Source organism: Barbus barbus (assembly GCF_936440315.1).
Source record: "Barbus barbus genome assembly, chromosome: 40".
Taxonomy (NCBI): domain Eukaryota; kingdom Metazoa; phylum Chordata; class Actinopteri; order Cypriniformes; family Cyprinidae; genus Barbus; species Barbus barbus.
In genome coordinates, this window is record NC_136718.1 from 16,278,849 (window position 1) to 16,299,394 (window position 20,546).

Consider the following 20,546-nt stretch of genomic DNA (forward strand, 5'->3'; position numbering starts at 1 on the left):
CTAATGAGAGCTTGCACATTTAGGCAAAGGCTTTGATGTTCTGGGTAGCTGGCTCCTTGTTTTTTCTTTCCCTTTCTCTTTTTCTCTCTATCCCACATCAAAAATGGAAGGGGAAGCTGGACAAGGAGCCCAGAAGCAGATGTTTCCAGCTGTTTTTCTTCCCCTTTTCCTTCTCTTTTGATGTACCTAAGTATGTGCAATATATATTCACATATTTCTATATCCGCTAATATCTAATCTATCTATCTATCCTTCCGTCTATCTATCTATCTATCAGTTCATCTATTTATCTATCTATCCATCCATCCATCTACAACCCGAATTCCGGAAATGTTCATTCCTGTAGCAGGCATCAAATTTGAAATGAGCTCATTTAGTGGATAAAAGTGTCAAATTTCTCAGTTTAAACATTTATGTTTTCTATGTTCTATTGTGAATAAAATATTGGCTCATGTGATTTGAAAGTCTTTTAGGTTTCATTTTATTCAAATTTAAAAAACATCCCAACATTTCAGGAATTCGGGTTGATTCTATCCATCCATGTCTGTCTATCTATACATTCATCTGTTCATCCATCCATCTTTCTAGCCATACAACTACCTTTCTATCCATCCATCCATCCATCCATCTACCTATCTATCCATCCATCCATCTACCCATCTATCCATCCATCCATCTATCTGTAGAGTAGCTAACTGAAATATTTTCAGATGACCCAGTATTAGTTCTGTGCCCTTCTGTCTTAAATGTGGCAGTGTCTGGTTGTCATTACTCTTGATGTTGTCAGTATGTTGCTTTGTATGTGTGATTGGCTGCACTGCATTTTGCTGGGGGATGTGGGGAAGTGTGTGTGTGTGTGGGGGGGGGTTATGGCCGTCCAATTTCTGTCTCACACATGGGAGAAACAGCGACAGGAAATTCCCTCTCGCAGCAGCTCCAGGGTGAAATGATAAAGGAATAAAGAAATGCAAACCAGATATCCAGCGCTTTATCATTCCACACCACTCTTTTTCTAGTTCTCTTATATGCTCCCATCTTTATTGCCAGAGGAAATACCAGAAGAAGCAAGTTTGATAAAGCCAGCAGACCGTGGGTGGTCATTTCACTCAATCCACAGGCGACACAGCGCATCCTCATTACAGTCTCGTGAGGAATCATACAGAAAAACTCATTTCTTCCTAAGATGTTTGTTATTGTTGTGCACTCAGAGAACTCAGACAGAGCGTAGACATCAGAAGTGCACCTGTATTAAGTTAGGAAATCACACAGTGGTCCAGTCTCTGACAGTTGCAGATACACAGACGAGGACAAACAGTACTCAGCAGCACATGGTGCAACTTTGGACAGCTGATCCCTATAAGACCGGTTCATACCTCAATCTGCTTATAAAACTCCTTATGAAAACCTATCCCTGTTGCCCATTATGAGAGGTCAGATTCAGTAAAAACAATCTCAAGAAAATATGAATTACATCTAATACAATGATCAATGACCCCCCCCCCCCCCCCCCCCCCCCCTCGTTCTAGAGGGTCTTTTCTGGTCCTGAAACCTACACACATGATAAACCAAGAAAGGTTTATTAACCAAAAATTTAGGCGTTCTTGTAACATATTACAATGACAACAGTCTCCAGAATGCAAAAGGCTGCAATACATGAAAGTTAATTTATCCATATAATTAATTTAATTCCCTAAGCACTGATTGCTCAATAGTAAAGTTTGAAAATCGCATACATCAAATTCACTGTAATATGACTGCAATGGGAGCTGTTTAAATACAGTTTAACTCCAGACTTGAGAGTATGAATGTCTTCCATTCTTGCATCAAAGGCATCTGGCATCCAATAATGTTCAGCAGTATGAGATGAGATGTGACTGTTTTTAATCAGCTGCAAAAAATCCACGGGAGGCACAAGTGTTCTCCAGTCGTTCCTTCACTCTATCCATCTCCGTTCTCTGATTGGTCTGTCTCTATAAAGGTTAGGATGGGGTTACACAGCATATCAACTTCACAATTGTCCTGGTTTTCATAAAAACCAACTAAACTCAGACCCCTACGCAAGGCAAATTCTCAGTCGATGGCCAAGATTCGCTCCAGACTTGGGAGAGTTTCTCTTCAACATCTTATGAAACCTCATAAAAGGCATTGAGATGTTCCCTTCAATTATCACAGCCATTGATTCTTCATGATCAATGTGGGCATAGATTACTGCAAGATACAGTGTTTCTTCATTTCACCATCAAGAACGGTTTCAACATAAACTTCTCAAACATTTTACCAAGGTAAGGAATATACATTAAGTGCACTTTTTAAATGACAAAAAAAAGGTAGACTGTAGCAGTGCCGATATTTCTCAGGAATAATTTGTTCCTGCTGTTATGCCTTGTTATTTGGAGGAGTGCAGATGGCGTCCGGGCCATTTGTTTGGTTCTAGAAGCTGAAGATTCCAAGCGAGGAAAAAAAGACAAATGACACCTCCTCCTCAATCTCTGACTTGGCATTTTGAACATAACAGCAACACAATGCAAATGGATCCCAGATGATGGTTAAAAGAAGGAGAGAAATGGATAAACAGACACACTGTAGGAGAGCAAAACACACAGTCACAGGTTGTTGCCTCTCAGTCCAAAACCGAAATGGGGATTTGGATCAAAATGGGTTGGTTACTTGCACACATTAACCCATTCCGTTACCCTGCACTCCTCACAGAGCACATAGCAGCACCAGTGGAAGCGGCAGTGACACCGTTCGCTGCGTGCCTGTTTGAGGATGTTGTGTCCTCGGCCACAGCACAGTGACCCGCAACCGTCCATGCTGGGGCTGCTCTTGTTGCAGACGCGCCCCTGCGTTCCCGGCGAATCCACTGCGGGCTCACGATCGCAGAAGTCGGGCGACTTCTCGAAGTACACTAACTCACGGGAAATGTTCTGCCGCCGGGCTCTGAGCTGATCCGAGCCGGGGCTCTCAACAGTTCGAGAGTTGAATACTCCGTTGTTCTTGTTCTGAGAGTTTATGAAGATGGCAGTCAGAAATTTCTCCCGTAGCAGTGATCCCACAAGCCGGAATTCAGGAGAAACATACCAGCAGGTCTTGAACTGGCAGCTGCCTGATGTACCATGACACTTGCACTTTCTTCTCATGTTGTCAGTAACTATCTGTTAAGGTCAAACACATAATGAAAAGAATGTGGTATATCTGTATATCTATATATCTATCTATCTATGATATACCAGTCTATGGTATATCTATCTATCTATCTATCTATCTATCTATCTATCTATCTATCTATCTATCTATCTATCTATCTATCTATCTATCTATCTAAAACACATGCTCCATGTTCTTGTACCCATGTTGGTTTCATATTGTTTTGAAAAGAACAAATAATTTTCAATTTAAACTGAAAAAAATATTTTTTTTCAGTTTAAAAAAAATCCTATATACATGAGACTGTACACAGCTTAATCATATTTTTCAAAAATGTATCTTCAAATTAATTTTCTTTTCATATATTATGAATGAATAATTCATAAATATCATTACATTATGGGAGTCGCACCCCATGTGATACAAGTTGTATCACCAAAACATTGTTGACTTTCTGTCCCTCCAAATAAATAAATAAATAAATTGAAAACAAAAATAAACATGAATTTTAATTCAGAACTTAAAATGAATAAATTGAATTTGCATTTTTTTTGATAAATCAATCGATAAAAATGAGTGTTATGTCACTGACACACAATCACACCCAGTCTGAAGATATTTAATCTTTTAACAGTGAGAGTTTGTGGAGGGGAATTTTGGACCAATGAGATTTCGCTGTGGCTAACCTGTGCATGTCTGCATAAAAGAAAGCCAAGCAGGTGAATAATTTAAAACACCAATGTACAGGGAAAAATTGTGTTTTATCATGTCAAACCTGTTTAGGACACAGGTGCCATACAGATTATTAGATTTGAAGACATAAAACCACACCTGTCTGCCCACTCTATTATTATGAATCCTCATCCGAGCGTGTATATCACGAGAAGATCCTCTGGAATCCAACCAATCCCTAGAGAACCGTACGCCAAGACGGACATCGTGACTGCACCCCCCCCACTCCCAGGTGTCCTGCAGCGGCATGACCTCGTCCGGCAGCGGTTTGAGGAGACTGATGGGGTGGGACGAGTGCAGATTGGCCGGCAGGCTGCCATGGAGTGATCCAAACTCAGGTGTGTTCTCTCCTGCACCTGCTATAGACACCCCACTCCTCTGGAAAGTCTGAAGCTGGAGCTGGGTTAACTTGAGCCGGATTTTGTCATCATCCAGGCGACGTTTAGCCTCGCAGCCACACCCACGCAATTTACCGAGGCTGCAGGCTGAAGCCACCGAGTGCACGACACCTGCAGCCAGCAGCGACAGCGAGAAGGCACTCTCTCGGAAACCTGGGACGAAAGAAAGCACTTTTACACTGCAAATAAAGCTGCCTGCAGAGTAAACAAAGCCTTCAGAAAGTGAAGTGCGCACGAGCCAGCTGGTGAGATAATTATCTATAATGATCTTTATCTAGAATCTCATAAAAGATGTTTTCAATGGGGTAAATGCGGAAAACAATGACTCAATGCTGATATTTTCCCTCTTTGGCCAATGTAGCATTTCAATGCCCGGATTATGACTGTATTGGCTCTCTACAACTTCAACTTCAACACTTCCCATGCCCCTTTTGCCATCAACTCACCCCTGTTGAGAATGGCACTCTGATGGGGCAACTTGCCATGGTTCTCCAGGGAGGAGCAGTTCCAGCGCTGGTCTCTGAGCTGGTGCTGGCATTCGTGAATAGCAACCTGAATGCCCTGCAGAGCAGAGGCTGTGACATCAGGGCTGCGCACACACAAACGCATCTGTTTTTTGGTCAGGCCTGCCAGTCGTAAACACACTGCGTTGGGGGTAAGCACTGGCTCTCCTGCCACCTTCAGGCCAAGGATGTCATTGCCCAGTACCCTGAGAAAGGAGAAAATAATTTTATAGCAGTGATATCATTATAAAGTAACACGGCATGCAGTAAATATTGCAGAAGGCTGGTGTTACTTAGCATCACATGTGGTCTTTTTTAAATGACTCACATATGTGAAGATTCAGTCATTAATGAGAAGCAGGAAACTATTGTATCAGGAATGGATGTTTTTATGGCGCCATATTCATTTCGAATAATATGATCAATACATGTTTACTGGAACGGCAAAGAAAAAAAAGTGACAAATTCTAGTGCTTTTTATATTAAGTGTCCTGACACTAAAATAAGGCTGTGACCTTGCAAGAGGCATACATAAAACTTCCATGAATATTCAAACGCCCTGCTTTCTATCAGTGTCTTGGCACGAGGATAATCTGATGAGAAAATGACTATGTGGAAAAGATTTGTGGGCAATATTATATCCAAATCATAACACGCTGATGTTAATAAATACATTATGCCCATAGACAGTTTTGAGAAGTGAGAGAACATCCATAACCACACAGTTAGAATAAGATTTACACTTTCTGGTATCAATTACCAGAATAAACACTAGTACCTATTCAATTAGTAGGAGGTAATTGTTACTAACACCTGTTTAACTAGAGAAACCAGCACCAGCAACAGTTAGAACCCATGCTAGTTAGTACCTGAACAACAGATTCCCATATATTCAATGCCAAACATGTGCAGTTTGTTACCAGTAACAATGGAGGAGTCACTTGTCTAGTAGCAAAGGAATGAGTACTAGTACGTGATTAAGTCCTCTACTGACTGAAAATATACGTATTGAACTACATGCTAATAGTAAAAACAAGTACTGATAACATTCAAAAGACACTAATTTGTTTTAGATACAAGTAGATTACTAGCTTACTAGTTTTAGATACTAGCAGCCATGGCGCGAAACTGGAAATCTTTTTCAAATTTAAAGCTATAATTAAATACTACTAATAAAGAAATCATTTGAGAATATTACACATAGTCTAAGCAATCATTTGAATCACTGGTTTTCCAAAACAAACAGTCCATTTAGGCTACTCAGCAGATCCCATGAAGGCGCTTCTACCTTTCTACTTACGTGAACGCAGGTGACAGAAGCGCTGCAGTCACAATCAGGACTCGTCCCAAATACTGTCTGTGGGGTAACTCCATTGCGCTGAAAGCTTTTCTCGACGGGACATTAAAACACCTGTGGGATCGCTTTAGAGAGCAACTGGAAATGAGTTCAACTGTTTGTGTGAGGAGCGGGGAGTTGAGCAAGCAGCATTTGATGAAGCTTGGGACGGGAGCGTGTTACTGAGGAGGAGGAGGAGGGGGCGCCGTCAGGGTGGGCAAACATCGCCTGAGGCGCTTGTTTTTAAACACGATGAAAAAGTAGCAAGGCCTGTCAAACTTTCTATATTCCTAAAACCGCATGTCATAATCGTGACCCCCACCAATAGTGGTCATGCTTAATAGGTATAAATCTGACTACGAATAAATCAGTTTCAGTAGAAGCCTAAACCAATACGGGATGCAATATTGACAACAAGGGCATCGACTATATTTGGATCTTTTTCGTAACAAGTGCACTGAGCAACACGTGACTAACAATGTTGGCAGTTTTCAATGTAGCCTATCTAGCCAATTTTTTTTAATCCACACACATTATAGGCTATAGGCATTATTTTTGTCTAAGTGACCAACTGACATGCAAAACCGACGTTTAATTTAGGTTATTATTTCTTTTTTGACAAAACATTACATGCATTAGCCTATATATTTTATGTTTTATTTGATTTTATTAGGCTACTAGCTAGGTAGTATTTGCGCCATAACATTTATGCAAAATTGTTTTACGATCGTTTTTTAAACGTTTTTTCCTTTTGATGTGGCATTCAGAGTTGCTGTTTTGGCAAATGGTGCCATTTATCGGTAAAATGTTAAAAGACCGATATAACAGATAAGAAAAGTATAAATAATGATGACAGACAGATAGACAAACAAACAAATAGGCCTACAACAGACATCAATTTTAATTGCAGCTTTAAAATTGATGTAAAACTAAAGTGACAATCTGTATTAATAAAAAATGAATCAAATCGAATTTTGAAGTATTAATTATTAATATGAATTATTAATTCATTAATAATTCTGAAACTCATAAAATCAAGTAAAATGCTATAAATGAATGGATGGAAAGCTACTGCAATTCATTTTCATCGCCCAAAACAAAACTGCCTCTCTGCTGCATGGTATCCTAGAACCTGTGACTCTTTAAATGTTACTTATCATTTGCTGTTGATGCATTCTTTGGATTTATTTATTGATCTATTTTTCTTGCTGTCTATTTCTGTTTGTTTAGAAAGTAGGCCTATTATCTGACCTGTCTGCACTGCAGAACTTGAGACAAGACATTTTGCTCCCCCGTAAACGTAGGCTATATGTGAACTAGGAGCTAAACTAAACTAAAATTCATTCATATAGACTAGGCTACAATACGCAGGGCAGCAGCAGGCAAGCGTGCGGTTCTTCTTGAACAATGCGCGTTCATGTGGTCGCCCATCCTCCCACTCCAAATCAGTTCAACAGTTCACCGTGCAGCCCTAGTGACGTTTCACTTTAATTAAGCCCACATTCATCATTTTCCCCGACACTCTTAATGAGAAGGCTTTGCTGACTGTTGCTGCAGATAGCCTAGAGCACTACTGGAAAATAGACTTATTTCGTTTGTTTGTCTATACACGTCTGAGTTTGTGCGTATAATTAGTCCCATAACTGACCATGATGGAGAGGTTGTTGTCAAGGCTCATTGAAAGTGATACGCAATTACATAGTGGGCCAACAAATTATGCATAATGCACATAATAAGTTTGTTCAATAGACAAGCTGTCAGTGTTTTTTCCTTTTTTCATGTAGCTGCAACGTAGACAGGATGGCATGATAAGAAGACTTGAATATAGTAGGCTACTGATAAATGTATGAATAAAGCAGAATATTTGAGGCATTAGCAGTTTACGAGATTAAAGGATTATCGTGCTGGTGGTCAGCTATGCACTATGCGCAGCAGGTGAAAAAACTTTAACTGACCCTACAACGAGCATCTTGCTTCTTATCTTTATTAATATTATTATTAACAGTAGTAAAACTAGGATTAATGTCATGAAATTGAGTTAAATCCACCCTTAACCATTCTTAACACCGAATCCTGACAACAGTTCTTGGTTTTTGGGCTAATCACCTCCTATTCTCGAAGATCAATTCTTGTATTGGAGCTAATCACCTCTATTCCTCTCCTTAAGCTCTGGCAACGAAAAGTGCATTAGCATTTTGCCATGGCGTGTATATCTAAGTGGCTTAAAAAGTGATTTGAAGTTGATTTGTATATAAAAGGCGTCCCTTTAACCGGATTGCAGCTAATCTGCGCCGCATCGCATGAGTGTTTCAGGAAAACCTGTTTAAGATCCTTCAAGAGTATAAGAGCAGGCTAAGCCCAGAAAAGCAGCCCTCATTAAATACCACTAACAAAAGCGCACTTCCTTCAGTTAGCCATTTACTTCAATCCCTCTCTCTTTCTCTCCGATTCTTTCATGGTGACATCAAACACCTTATGTGCGCAAAATACGCTGATTTAATATTTGCCAATTTGCCATAATTCTTTGCGCAGACATGCCATAAATGTATGGAGTCAAAACTGACAGCAAAATACTATTTGATTCGTGCCTTTACTGACCATATGCGATCAAGCGAGGTCTGCAGTCCAGATGGTGAACAGTTTTACCTTGACTCTTTCTACTTTGGTGTCACAATTTAAAGTCAGACGTGTTGAGGTATTTATCTGTAACGATTTCTTATTTTATTCGTTCTCTAAAATGCTAAAAATGGTAAGAATAGCCTATTAGAGATGTTGGAACGACTTAACATCAGTGAAACTTCAGAGAAATGAGTTACAGGGGTTAAATTACCATTAGAAGAAAAAAATTCAGATTTATGCGATTAATTTTAAGGTTAAAAGATATGTAACGCTGTCTTTTGTTGATATGTTCCTATAAAACGTTTGCTATTTGCCTTTCTGATTAAATGTTTAAACTGAAGTGATGATATGATGGAATAATTATTATGAACAAATTAATTTGATTACCACAATAAATTCACATCCAAAATGTAAAATCCCCACGTTTTCTATTGCTGTTACAACCGTATCGTTACAACCCAACAAATTGAAACTGTTTGGGGATGAATTATGGATTTTAACTTGTGGCAGACAATTATGTAAATAGCCTATAATGAAATCAAAATGAGTTACTACACAAGCTCCATTTAAAACCAGACACTGAAGCAGCATTAAGCGCTGTCCCGTGCCTTTAATATTCTCCTTTTCATTTAACCCAGATTTTTCACCATAATTATAGCATGATGTTTCCACTTGATGTGCTTTATTTAGGCTAAACAGTATAAATGGGTGAGTGCAGAGCGCAAGCATGGACATCTATTAAAAAAAAAATACGCGCAAGAGGGAGGAGACGCAGTTAAGGGAGTAATGCATGCAAGCACTCCGGCTAAAAAGGCCAGTTTAGATGTTTTATATTCCCTTCTTACTGTAACCGTGTCGTGACACCATCCACGCAGAGGGAACTTAAGACACAAAGTGGAGCGCGCGCACATAACCACTGCAATGACAAGGAATAAATCTGCTCTGCATCTGCGGAAGACTCCTGAAGGAACTGCATTTTTTATGAATTCGCTTGAATGTATCTGAGGAATCTCTGGACGAGGATTACAAAATGATATGTAATTTAAAGCGCCTATAACGGATCCTTTCTTCATCTCCTCTCCTTTATGTCGGGTTTGCCTCCTGTATTCATTGTGCCCAATGAGAAGAATTAAGCTATCCGTCCATTCAGTTCCACTCAAAAGGAGGGAGGAAAAAAAACAGAGGGAGATGAGAGCAGCAAATCCTTTTTATTCATCTTGTAGCGTTCAATAAGTGAACAATGTGTCGCCTATCAGTCACCGAGGGGATCAGGTCTACGGGACTGTCCTACGCGCTCAGTGCTGTGAGCAGAGCATCACTAACACACAGACTGTAAGAGCAGCAGCAGCGGCACTGGCACTGGCATCCCATCCAGGACCCTTTCTGTGACTTCTACGCTGATTGTATGAATAAACTTTGACCCACGCTGTAAGTCGCACTGGAATGTGGAGTGGTAAGTGGATGCTTCTTGCAACAAACTCGCAATTTATTCAATTTTAGAATGTTTAAATAAAGGTGCAGCCTTAAGAAGCATCTTATAAAAACATACAGGCACTGTATTGTTCGTGAGTTGCTATATGATCCAAGTCATTTGGAGACTTCTTTGGAAAAGCGCATGTTCTTTAAAGCATGAGACGGTTTTCGAAAAAGCTAGAAAATAAAACAGTTATTTAAAAGGGTATTTTATTTCGATTCTCATTAACACCTTTATTTTTATTTATTTATATAGAATTCTTAAACGGCTGATATGCCTATATTTTTTTGTGCAGGCTGATATTTTTATTATTTGTTTTTGTTGAGAGGTATCTACGATTACAGAATTGTTTACTAACCGTATTTTGATACTAATTTAAAACATACACATCACACACAATTAGCCTACACAAAAATGTCCCTGCATTAAAAGCTAAAACATAAATAGCCTATCATTCATCATTTCTGTGCACTTCCCTAATGATTTTACTATTGTTTTTCATTTAATAATTATCAAGATGCTCACTAGCTCCTCGAAAGTTCCTGACAACGTTTAATTTAGCAGGAATCTGATTTGAGCTTAACTGGTTAACTTTGCACTTCCAGATATCATGCGGGTACTCGCGTTGCTTCTCGCAGTCAAAGCGGCATGTGTCCTCCTGGTCTCCTCTCTCACTGGCACAGTGGCGGTGAACAACAGCGGCCGGTGGTGGTAAGATACAGCAGGCCCATGATATATATTATGACATTTAGTATGCTACATATAGTACGTTCATGCTAAAATGTCAACAACTGAAGCTTTTTCTTTAGGCTGGAGCACAATTTCTATGATCAATATCTTGTACAAAGTCTCCTAAATCTTTAGTGCATACAGCACGATCAAACCTGTTAGACAAGCTACAGATTTATAATGTCATTTAGTGGCTGGAGTGAATCTGTCAATTACTTTGTTAGTAAACAGTTGCACTGCATACGCGAAGCTGTAGCCTATTGTGATTTATGGCCTACCTTAATTTTGGAATATATATATATATATATATATATATATATATATATATATATATATTGTATTAGGACTACTGATCGAATAAAGTAGCGCGAAGATAATGTTTAAAGTAGAGAAGTCAAACTCTGTTCCCAAATAAATCAATGCGATCTCAGTTAGCCTGTTTACGCGGAGCTATGCTTGCGCGCCCGCGCGCTCTCTCTCCCTCTCGGCTTCTCTCTGTCATTTTGACAGTGTGGCTTGAACACGGGACAAGATTTTTCAATCCAATGTGGTATAAATTAAATGCGGATTTATTTTATGGCTGGGAGCAGTTCCTTTCCAGGTCGTTTTCAGGGTCGAATTCGTGTAATGTACTAAGCATTCCGGAGAAGGTAAAACACACGACTTATGAGCCAAAGCTGTACGCGCGTCATAACGTTGAAAGGAGAATTAAAAATAACACTAACGTAAAGCTATATGTACATGTCATAACGTCGAAAGGAGAATTAAAAATGATACACTACGAAGAAAGGTTTTGTTATTTCTTTAATCTGTATAAATATGCCTACCTGATTTGACCTATATATTAAATGTACATGTTATTCAGAGGAATTATACAATTCCGTATCTGACTGGTTCTTTGAAAAGTTTTGTATTAAGCAATTTTTCAGATAAGATTTCAGTTTGATTGGACATGACTTGAACCTGTTGCAGCATACTGCCAGTTGCACTGAGAAATAGGCATGCATTGGCTTATGTACATCATTAACATTTTATATTCATTTGCTGTGATATCTCCTTCTATGCATTCTAATGAAACAATTAATTTTTCAGTTTTTCAGTGATTCTCATCTCACAAACTAAAAGACTCAATGAGAAAATGACAAGGAAACAGTCCCTTTGAATGATTTGTATCTCATGCCTTTTTTCCAACTTACCAAAGTCAACCTTTCTGTTTCTCCACCAGGGGTATTGTGAATGTGGCATCCTCAGGCAATCTCCTCACCAACTCCAAGAATGTGCAGTTGGTGTTGGATCCCAGCCTGGCATTGCTAAGTCGTCGTCAGAGAAAACTGATCCGGCAAAACCCAGGCATCTTGCACGCCATTGCAGCAGGCCTGCATACAGCCATCAAGGAATGCAAATGGCAGTTTCGTAACCGCCGCTGGAACTGTCCGACCACCCACAGCCCCAACGTCTTTGGCAAAATTGTCAACCGAGGTGAGCATGGCTTCTCAGAGTGACATTATGCAAACTATTCATATCTCAAACAGTGAAACAGGAGAATATGGAATTACACATGAATATGTTCTGTATGGAGACACAGCATGATAGAAATTCTAAGTTGTGCTTATTGTTTTGTTAGGTTGCCGTGAGACTGCATTTGTGTTTGCCATCACAAGTGCTGGTGTTACTCACGCCGTGGCTCGGTCCTGCTCTGAGGGAGCCATCGAGTCCTGCACCTGCGACTACCGGCGCCGGGGTCCTGGAGGGCCAGACTGGCACTGGGGAGGCTGTAGCGATAATGTGGAATTTGGCAGGATGTTTGGGCGAGAGTTTGTAGATTCCAGTGAGAGGGGCAGAGATCTGCGGTATCTGACCAACCTGCACAACAATGAGGCGGGGAGAATGGTAAGAGACAATCAAAAACCACATTTATGATTGTGCAGTTATGCAAAATTATGATTGTTTTTATCAAGATCTAAAATGAGTCAAACGAGACATTATATTATATTATAGTAGACAATATGTTGTTTAAATATAGTCAAAATAGTTAATTAATTAAATTAGTTTAAAATGAATGTAACATGGTACATTTACAGATTGTTATTAATAAAGTCTAAAATAAGTAAGAAAAAAGACAATATATTAATTATTATACTATATTACATTATATTATATGTGATGTTTTTCTCATAAATATAATCATTCAGGCTATTATTTATTGATTACATTTAATTTATTGATTATAATTTCAACGTCATTATAGGTCTATAAATATACTTTATTTGGATTGATGGATGATGGATTAACTAGCCCATACATAAATAAATATATATATATATAAATATATATATATATATATATATATATATATATATATATATAATATACACACACACACACACACACACACACATACATAATATATATATTTATACACATACATACAGTATAATCTACAGTATATACAGTGTATATATATATATATATATATATATATATATATATATATATATATATATATAGATGTATATACACTGTGTGTGTGTGTGTGTATGTATATATTGATCAATCAACTAACTATATATGTGAAGAAGCTGATCCATCAGGCATACTGTAGATACTGTACATACTGAGTGCATTTGTTAAGAATTGAAATATAAGTGTATAAATTATTTTGCAAATATATATTCATTTTCATTCCTCTCCCTACAGACAGTCGCATCAGAGATGCAACAAGAGTGCAAGTGTCATGGGATGTCTGGGTCCTGCACTGTGCGAACATGCTGGATGAGACTGCCCAGCTTCCGTGTAGTGGGAGACTTCCTGAAGGATCGTTTCGACGGCGCATCCAGAGTAGTGTACGCCAACAAAGGCAGCAACCGTGCGTCCCATCGAGCCGACCCCCGCCACCTGGAACCGGAGAACCCAGCACATAAGCTCCCTTCAGCCCGGGACCTCGTGTATTTTGAAAAGTCACCCAACTTCTGTTCCTACAATGGCAAAACAGGCACACATGGCACTTCGGGACGCACCTGCAACAGTTCATCGCCGGCACTGGACGGGTGCGAGCTGTTGTGCTGTGGACGGGGATACAAGACTCGAATGGAGCAGGTCACAGAAAGATGCCACTGTACTTTCCACTGGTGTTGCCATGTGAGCTGCCTCAACTGCACCAGTACACAGACCGTCCATCAGTGTCTATGATCAACAAACAGAACAAACTGACAAACTGGAGGCAAAGGTCCCAAACTGGGTATTGAAAGGGGCCACTGGGGTATCTGGAGGTTATATAGGAATGAATATACATGTTAAGTTTAAAAACTGGATAAAAAGAGATAAGATTAAAAGGGACTAAACAATCTGTTGGTTGAATAGGGAAGTATATCCAATGTATTAACTACTGAGAAAAGTTCAAAAGTACATGTGCAGAGCTGATGCTAGTCCTTGAAAAACACAATATTTTGGTGGTGTTACTGCAGCATAGGGCTTCAAGATATACTAATATGTACTATGCACATGTAGACACAGTTTAAAATTCAGCATACTGAAGCACTGGTTCTGAGGTTCTAGTTTGTCTTCTCTTCTCCCGATCTCCGTCTCTGGTGCTCTGGGGAACGTGGAAGCTAGAAAGTAGTAACTGGACACAGTTTGACAGATGTTCCTGTGGTTAGCGAACCACAAGCATGCTCTCTCATAAACCAGTGCAAAACTCTAACAAGAGGGCGGTTCTTTAAAATATTTTAGCGTTTTGTTTTCTTTAGCTGCAGTCCTACTCGTCTCACATAAAACTGTGTGAAGTGCTTCTCAAGGGATGGGGCTTCCTTTTCCGATTATATGTAGCGGAATCCCGAACTCAGCCCAACCTCTCGTGATTTCCCATTCGGACCTGCCACACTTCCCATCATTGCTTTGAGTCTCCTGCCATTTTTTAATACCATTTATTATTATGTGGTATACCATGTTATTGTACTGATGGAAAAGTATTGGGAAGAGAAAATTAAGATTGACCCGAGATTGACTCGTCGATTCGGCTCTGACAGAAGCAAGTTTACTAATATAGAAACTCTTTTGGGAGAGAAGACGACTTCTGTCGAAAGTTGTCTACATAGATTACGCACAAGTACATACTAGTTTTTAAAAAAGTGTGTAAAGATAATCCTGTAAATTCCCTGCTACCATGTTTACAGTGGACAAACAGTTCACATTTATGTTTTTGAAAGAGCCACAATTATGGAAACTGTATTTTGTATATCAGCTAACATAACCAAAATGTTGTAAATATTATAAATAGATATGATCTATATATTTATGCTGCAACTTGCAATGTGAGAAAATGATTTAATCTGAAAGTGGGGTGAATACACTATCATTATTTACGGAGTAATTCCAGTCAGTTGTGTGCTAACTTATATGATGATAGGCCACATACATCTCAGAGACATGATTACTTTGTCAAATGCCTGATTTGCTTGTCTCTTGACACGTGTTTTACATGCACTGAACACCATCTTTTAATATTGTGAATGAAAAGTATTTATTATTGTTTGATGGCTTTTTTTAGAGAAGAAATGCTGATAAAAGGAAATATTTTAGCTCAGTTTAGAAGAGTTGTTTTCATATAGAGTAATAGCACAATAAAGTTTATATTTTCATTATTTGTGTTTTCAGAGAACCACTCATTTCCGAACGGTGCTCACAATTTGTGTCCAAAAACAGTTTTGTCTTTCCATATGTTCCACAACGTATTCGCCTCAGCTTCAGTTATGATCCATCAATCATTTCTCAGAACCGCAAACTGGTATGACAGGGTATGTCTAAAACACTTAACCTAAAATCAACAATGTGACTGTGCAAGTATATCCGTTCCTCTAAACATCATTCCCACCACTAAAAGCACAAAAGCAGCCCTCTTCTTCGAACAGTCATGCGCCCTAAATCCACAGTAACCGCTGAGGGAATTTGGGCAGTGGCGTAACACCGTTAAATCTGTGTGTTTTCACGACACTAGAGGTTTTGCTTCACTTAATAGCAGAAACAAAATAAAGAAATGGTATTAGAAATAATGACAGGCTGCGTTGCCCCCGCCCTGCTGGTGAGGCCGGTGCAACCACAAGAGTTTGGATGAAGCCAGACGATTCTTTCTCTCACCCAACGCAACATATCACAGGGCCACTGAAGGTCAGCAAGACGGCGCGCTGAACCGCTGTTGTCGTCACATCCGCATCCCAGAACTGAACTGTCAGCAGCCATTACTTCAGTCTACAGTTAGTGTCACATGAAATTATTTTAATATGCTGATTTGATGCTCATTTCTTCTTTTTATCAATGTGAAAAATGAGTATGCTGCCTAACAGTTTTATGAAAACTACCATTCAAAGGTTTGGGGTTTAGATAAAAAAATTCTATTTAAAAAAAAGACTTATTTTTAATCACCAAGGATGCATTGAACTGATCAAAAGTGACAGTAAAAACATATAATTCTAATTCAAATCAATGCAGTTTTTTATTTACTTGCTGTTCATCAGGAAAAAAAGTATCAGAGTTTTCAAAAATATTGAGCAGCCAATCTTAATAATATTAAGAACCATTATTAACTGAGCGCCAATAATAACTGAAAATCAGCATATTAGAACAATTTCAGAAACATCACGTGACACTGAAGATTGGATCTGTGGCTCCTGCAAAATCTGCTTTTCCATCAAAGGAATAAATTATATTTTAAAACGCAATCAAACAGAAAACGCTTATATTAAGTGTCAATAATATATTACGATATTACTGCTTCTACTGAATTTTGTAGCAAATAAATGCTGCCTTGTTGAGCATAAGAGACTTCTTTAAAAAAAACATCTTAATTCCAAAATGTTGACCGAGTACTTAGATGGGGCAAAAACACTGCACATTTTACACACAAAGAAAACTTTTATAATAAAATACCTTCGTAAACCATAGTTTTGTGGGCTGCACTCTGACATATTGTGTAGCAGCGCCTCCGACAACTCGAGTTTGAATCTGAGATCAAGGTCCAATCACTACCCTATCACCTCCTGTCTCTTTTCAATTGTCCTAACCAATAAAATTCAACATGCCCAACAGATATAACCTGAAATGCTTCCCTACTCGAAAGGGAAATAATAATGAATAAAACAAAAATCATCATCATAAACCAGCCTTCGATCTTGCAGGAAGTTTCTGTATACATGTATATGCATTACAAGGCAAAATAGCGCAAGAATGCAGAGCATTAATTAAAACGGGAAAGATATAGTTAGAATAAGAAGAGAAGGATAGAAAAGAGGGATAAAGAAGCAAAGTCAGACTGCATTCCCAGGCACTGGTGGGATGAGAGAGGCGAAGGGTGGAGGGCTACTGTCATTGTGGGAGTGCTGAAGAGTCACTGATAATTAGCTCAATTAGTGACAAAGGCAGTGTAATAAATACCGACTTAGTGTCTGGGTCCCTGCTGTCCACTCTCTACATGGCCTGTGATGCAGCCAGGGACTGACGGACAATTCATTAAACCGACAAAATACCCCACCGTCCAGGCGTGACGCTGCGAGTTAGCCCCCTACAGGCCCGGCCCATTGTTCTAATTGTCTGGGTTGGAGTCGCTTTCTGGCCATCTCCTCCTCGCCCCCTCCTTCGTCCACTTCTTTCAAAAAACCCAAGGAGTTAATGCCCCTACCTAACTCTGTAAGTAGGTGATCAGCAGGTTGGGGGAAAGAAAAAATGGAAAGAGTTACTCTGGAGGGAGGGGTACGGTGGGATTAGGGTCCGAGGGTTGCCCGGGAGTGTGAAGACCGGCCCTGATCGGAATGTTGTAGAGATGAGTCCAGAAGCTCGGATGTGGGACAAAGCGAGAGTTAATTAGGAAAGATTGAAGGAGTTGGCGACAATGGGCCGCCACCCGAGTCGAGATGAAATTGCTTCCGCGGATTATTGGGGAGCGAGTGTGTGGGTTGCCGAGATGTGTGCGCTGGGAGGGGTTCGAGCAGCCTTGGATTGATGGCTGCCCCTCTGGTTAGGGAATAGGGGACAGGGGAGGCTGGCCGGCTGTTCCCACAGTCTGTTCTGCAGCAGCCACCTTTGACACACGGGTCTGCCAGGCGGCAAGCAGGGAGGGAGGCTGGGAAAGGGAGGAATCTCCAAACACAAGAGCTCTTAAAAGCATAAATTCATTTCACTTTCCATGCCAATAAGGATCATGACGAACGTATGCAAACGACAGAGTCAAAAAAGCGCAATTTCAGAGTCGCAGATTACGACAAATGCAAAACCACAAGCTGAAAACTCATTAACGCTGTACATCTCTATTTAGTAACGTGGTCGAGAGATTTTATGAATTGCCGTTTCCCTTAATTGGAGCGCTCTGCTCTTTTTCCAAAACGGAGCAATAAAGTTTTAACTCAATAAGTGCCCTTGAGGGTCTCTGAAGAGCTTCGAGAAACTTAACCTTCCAGTCGTGGTTTGAAGCTAATAGAATAATGGCTAAAAATTAAATCACTTGATAAAAATCCAAAACCAAACCTCACTGGGTTGGACCGAGTAAGAGCTTGGCCAAGCAATGTTGTTGTACGGTGACTACTTTCCATCCAAGGAAAGAAAAGAGTCTCTTTAAACTCATGGGAACTCTACAGCAAACAGGTACAGGATATCTGGACCCCAAAAAAAAAACAAAAAAAAAAACTGTGACAATCAAGAAAGAAAAAGAGTCAATTTAAACTCAGGTTAAAACAGGTACATTATGCATGGACCAAAAAAATATTGTGACAAGCAGCTTTTACCAAATATTACGGAAGGCTTTTCCCTCTGAGATTGGGGCCTATGGAAAGGATTGAGATGCAGGCTGCTGGGCAAAATGGACCAAAGAAAGAATATGGAATGTGAGCAAAGTTCGGGTCACCGTGCTGAATAGAGCACAGTGGAGCAGTGGTCACATGCAGGGCTGATGTAGTGTGGGCGCATGGGTTCAACAGAATGTGTGGATTCTGCACAAACCCAAAGAAGGAGGAAAAAACTCTGGTACCTCAAGACAAGAATCCCAACATTCTTTAGTGTCAGCCCTGATGAGAATGGTTTCGGCAGCGCAGCATGCCTGGGATTATGCGTGTCTGCGAGTGTGTGTGATAATTGTAAGGTGTGCAAGTGCGGTTGTGTGTGGATTTCGGAGTGCCTGGGCATGGCAGCTGGGAAGCAGGCAGAATCCAAGAGATTTGAACCCTACATGCTGCCTGACCCTCTCAGCAGATGGTGGCTCCAGAGAAACTGCCATCTCACATCACAAAAGCTCTAGTCTTGTAACATCTCCATCATTCGCTCCTACTCTGCCTTGCAACTGCTCCCTGAGAAGAAGCAATGTTAAGGATGACAGGGCATTAGTTGGCATTATTGTTTAGAAATCATAATTCAATTGAGTGCATGGTCACTGATCTAGTAGATGATTAGATTTGATTCATACTCACCCTCATGTCATTCCAAACCTGTATGATTTATTTTCTTTTGTGGAACAAAATAGAGGATATTTACAAAAATGTTTTAACTGATTTTGCCCATGAAAATCTGTAAGGTCCAAAACGACACTGGAGCCCATTGAATTTCATAATATGAAAAATAACAACAACTATGTATCTATATCTATGAAGGCCTGCACATGACATATGCAGAAAAAATAGTTACCGTGGCCACAAATTAGGCACTAAAGAATTTAATTTAAGACAAGAGAAATAATTAATATAACGTGGTCATGATTTACCTAAAACAAGGGAATGATTTCACAAAACTTTAATTCATGGCCATAATATCTTGTTTTTTCCCTGCATCTCATGCACAGGGCTCCATTACTTGTAAATCATTGCGATGTTATTGTGATGTTTTTATCAGCTGTTTGAACTCTCATTCTGACAGCACCCATGCAGAGGATCCACTGGTGAGCAAGTGATATAGTGCTAAATGTCTCCAAATATTTTCTGATGAACAAACACATCTTGGATGCCAGTACATTTTCAGCAAATTTTCATTTTTGGGTGAACTATTTCTGATAAAACCTGTTTCTGAATGCTGTGGCAAATCATGTTTGATAGCTGTGACGCAACTAAGATCTTTCAATATGAAAGGATTGAGGATATGACTGATGTGAATAATTGTTTAGAGAGAGATTTTTTACATTATTTAGTGAATAAGTAGCATTAGTCATTATGCACAGAAATAAGAGCCGTGCACTCTTAAACCCACTTCTTTCCTGAGGATGTTTCTGTGGAATGAGGGTGGGTATTATAAACTATTAGACTGATGTCTGTGGCTTATACTGAGCAATGTGTGCAGTGAAGTTTAGAATGGAGTCTGGATGATGTACAAGTCTGCGGGAGAAAGTCTGTGTGAAATAATATCTGTATTCCTGTGCAAGTGTGTACATCAGCATGTGTGTGGGCGAATGGGCCTGATGCAGTAATGATTTAGGTGGCAATATCGACCCCCCCTAACTAATGGACCATGACCTCTTGATTTAGTCTATAGAGGCGAAAGGCGGTTCTCAGTAGGCCTGTTTTTCAGCCAGACTAAAACATTTTCTGCAACCACATGATGACAGAGATAGTTTAAATAAAAAAGTGAATCATTACTGTTGT

The 20,546-nt window shown here is 39.6% G+C and overlaps 2 protein-coding genes across 3 annotated transcripts; one reads left to right on the forward strand and one right to left on the reverse strand.

The window, feature by feature from the left end:
• Window positions 1–2,224: 2,224 nt before the first annotated feature.
• Window positions 2,225–13,086, reverse strand: LOC306859180 (protein Wnt-10b). 2 transcript variants are annotated; one of them, XM_079400081.1, is made up of 5 exons: window positions 12,616–13,086; window positions 12,135–12,314; window positions 4,724–4,986; window positions 3,979–4,430; window positions 2,225–3,155 (listed from the first exon to the last, which is right to left on the reverse strand). In XM_079400081.1, the coding sequence occupies exons 3-5, from the start codon at window positions 4,884–4,886 to the stop codon at window positions 2,664–2,666; spliced, it is 1,107 nt and encodes a 368-aa protein (XP_079256207.1). In that variant the 5' UTR covers window positions 4,887–4,986; window positions 12,135–12,314; window positions 12,616–13,086; the 3' UTR covers window positions 2,225–2,663. The 2 variants fall into 2 exon arrangements, with proteins under 2 accessions (XP_079256207.1, XP_079256208.1); XM_079400082.1 differs by lacking the exons at window positions 12,135–12,314; window positions 12,616–13,086 and adding an exon at window positions 6,081–6,202.
• LOC306859179 (protein Wnt-1) lies at window positions 9,570–15,571 on the forward strand. The gene is made up of 5 exons (XM_079400080.1): window positions 9,570–10,188; window positions 10,815–10,920; window positions 12,164–12,417; window positions 12,563–12,828; window positions 13,636–15,571. The coding sequence occupies exons 1-5, from the start codon at window positions 10,179–10,181 to the stop codon at window positions 14,125–14,127; spliced, it is 1,128 nt and encodes a 375-aa protein (XP_079256206.1). The 5' UTR covers window positions 9,570–10,178; the 3' UTR covers window positions 14,128–15,571.
• Window positions 15,572–20,546: the final 4,975 nt, after the last annotated feature.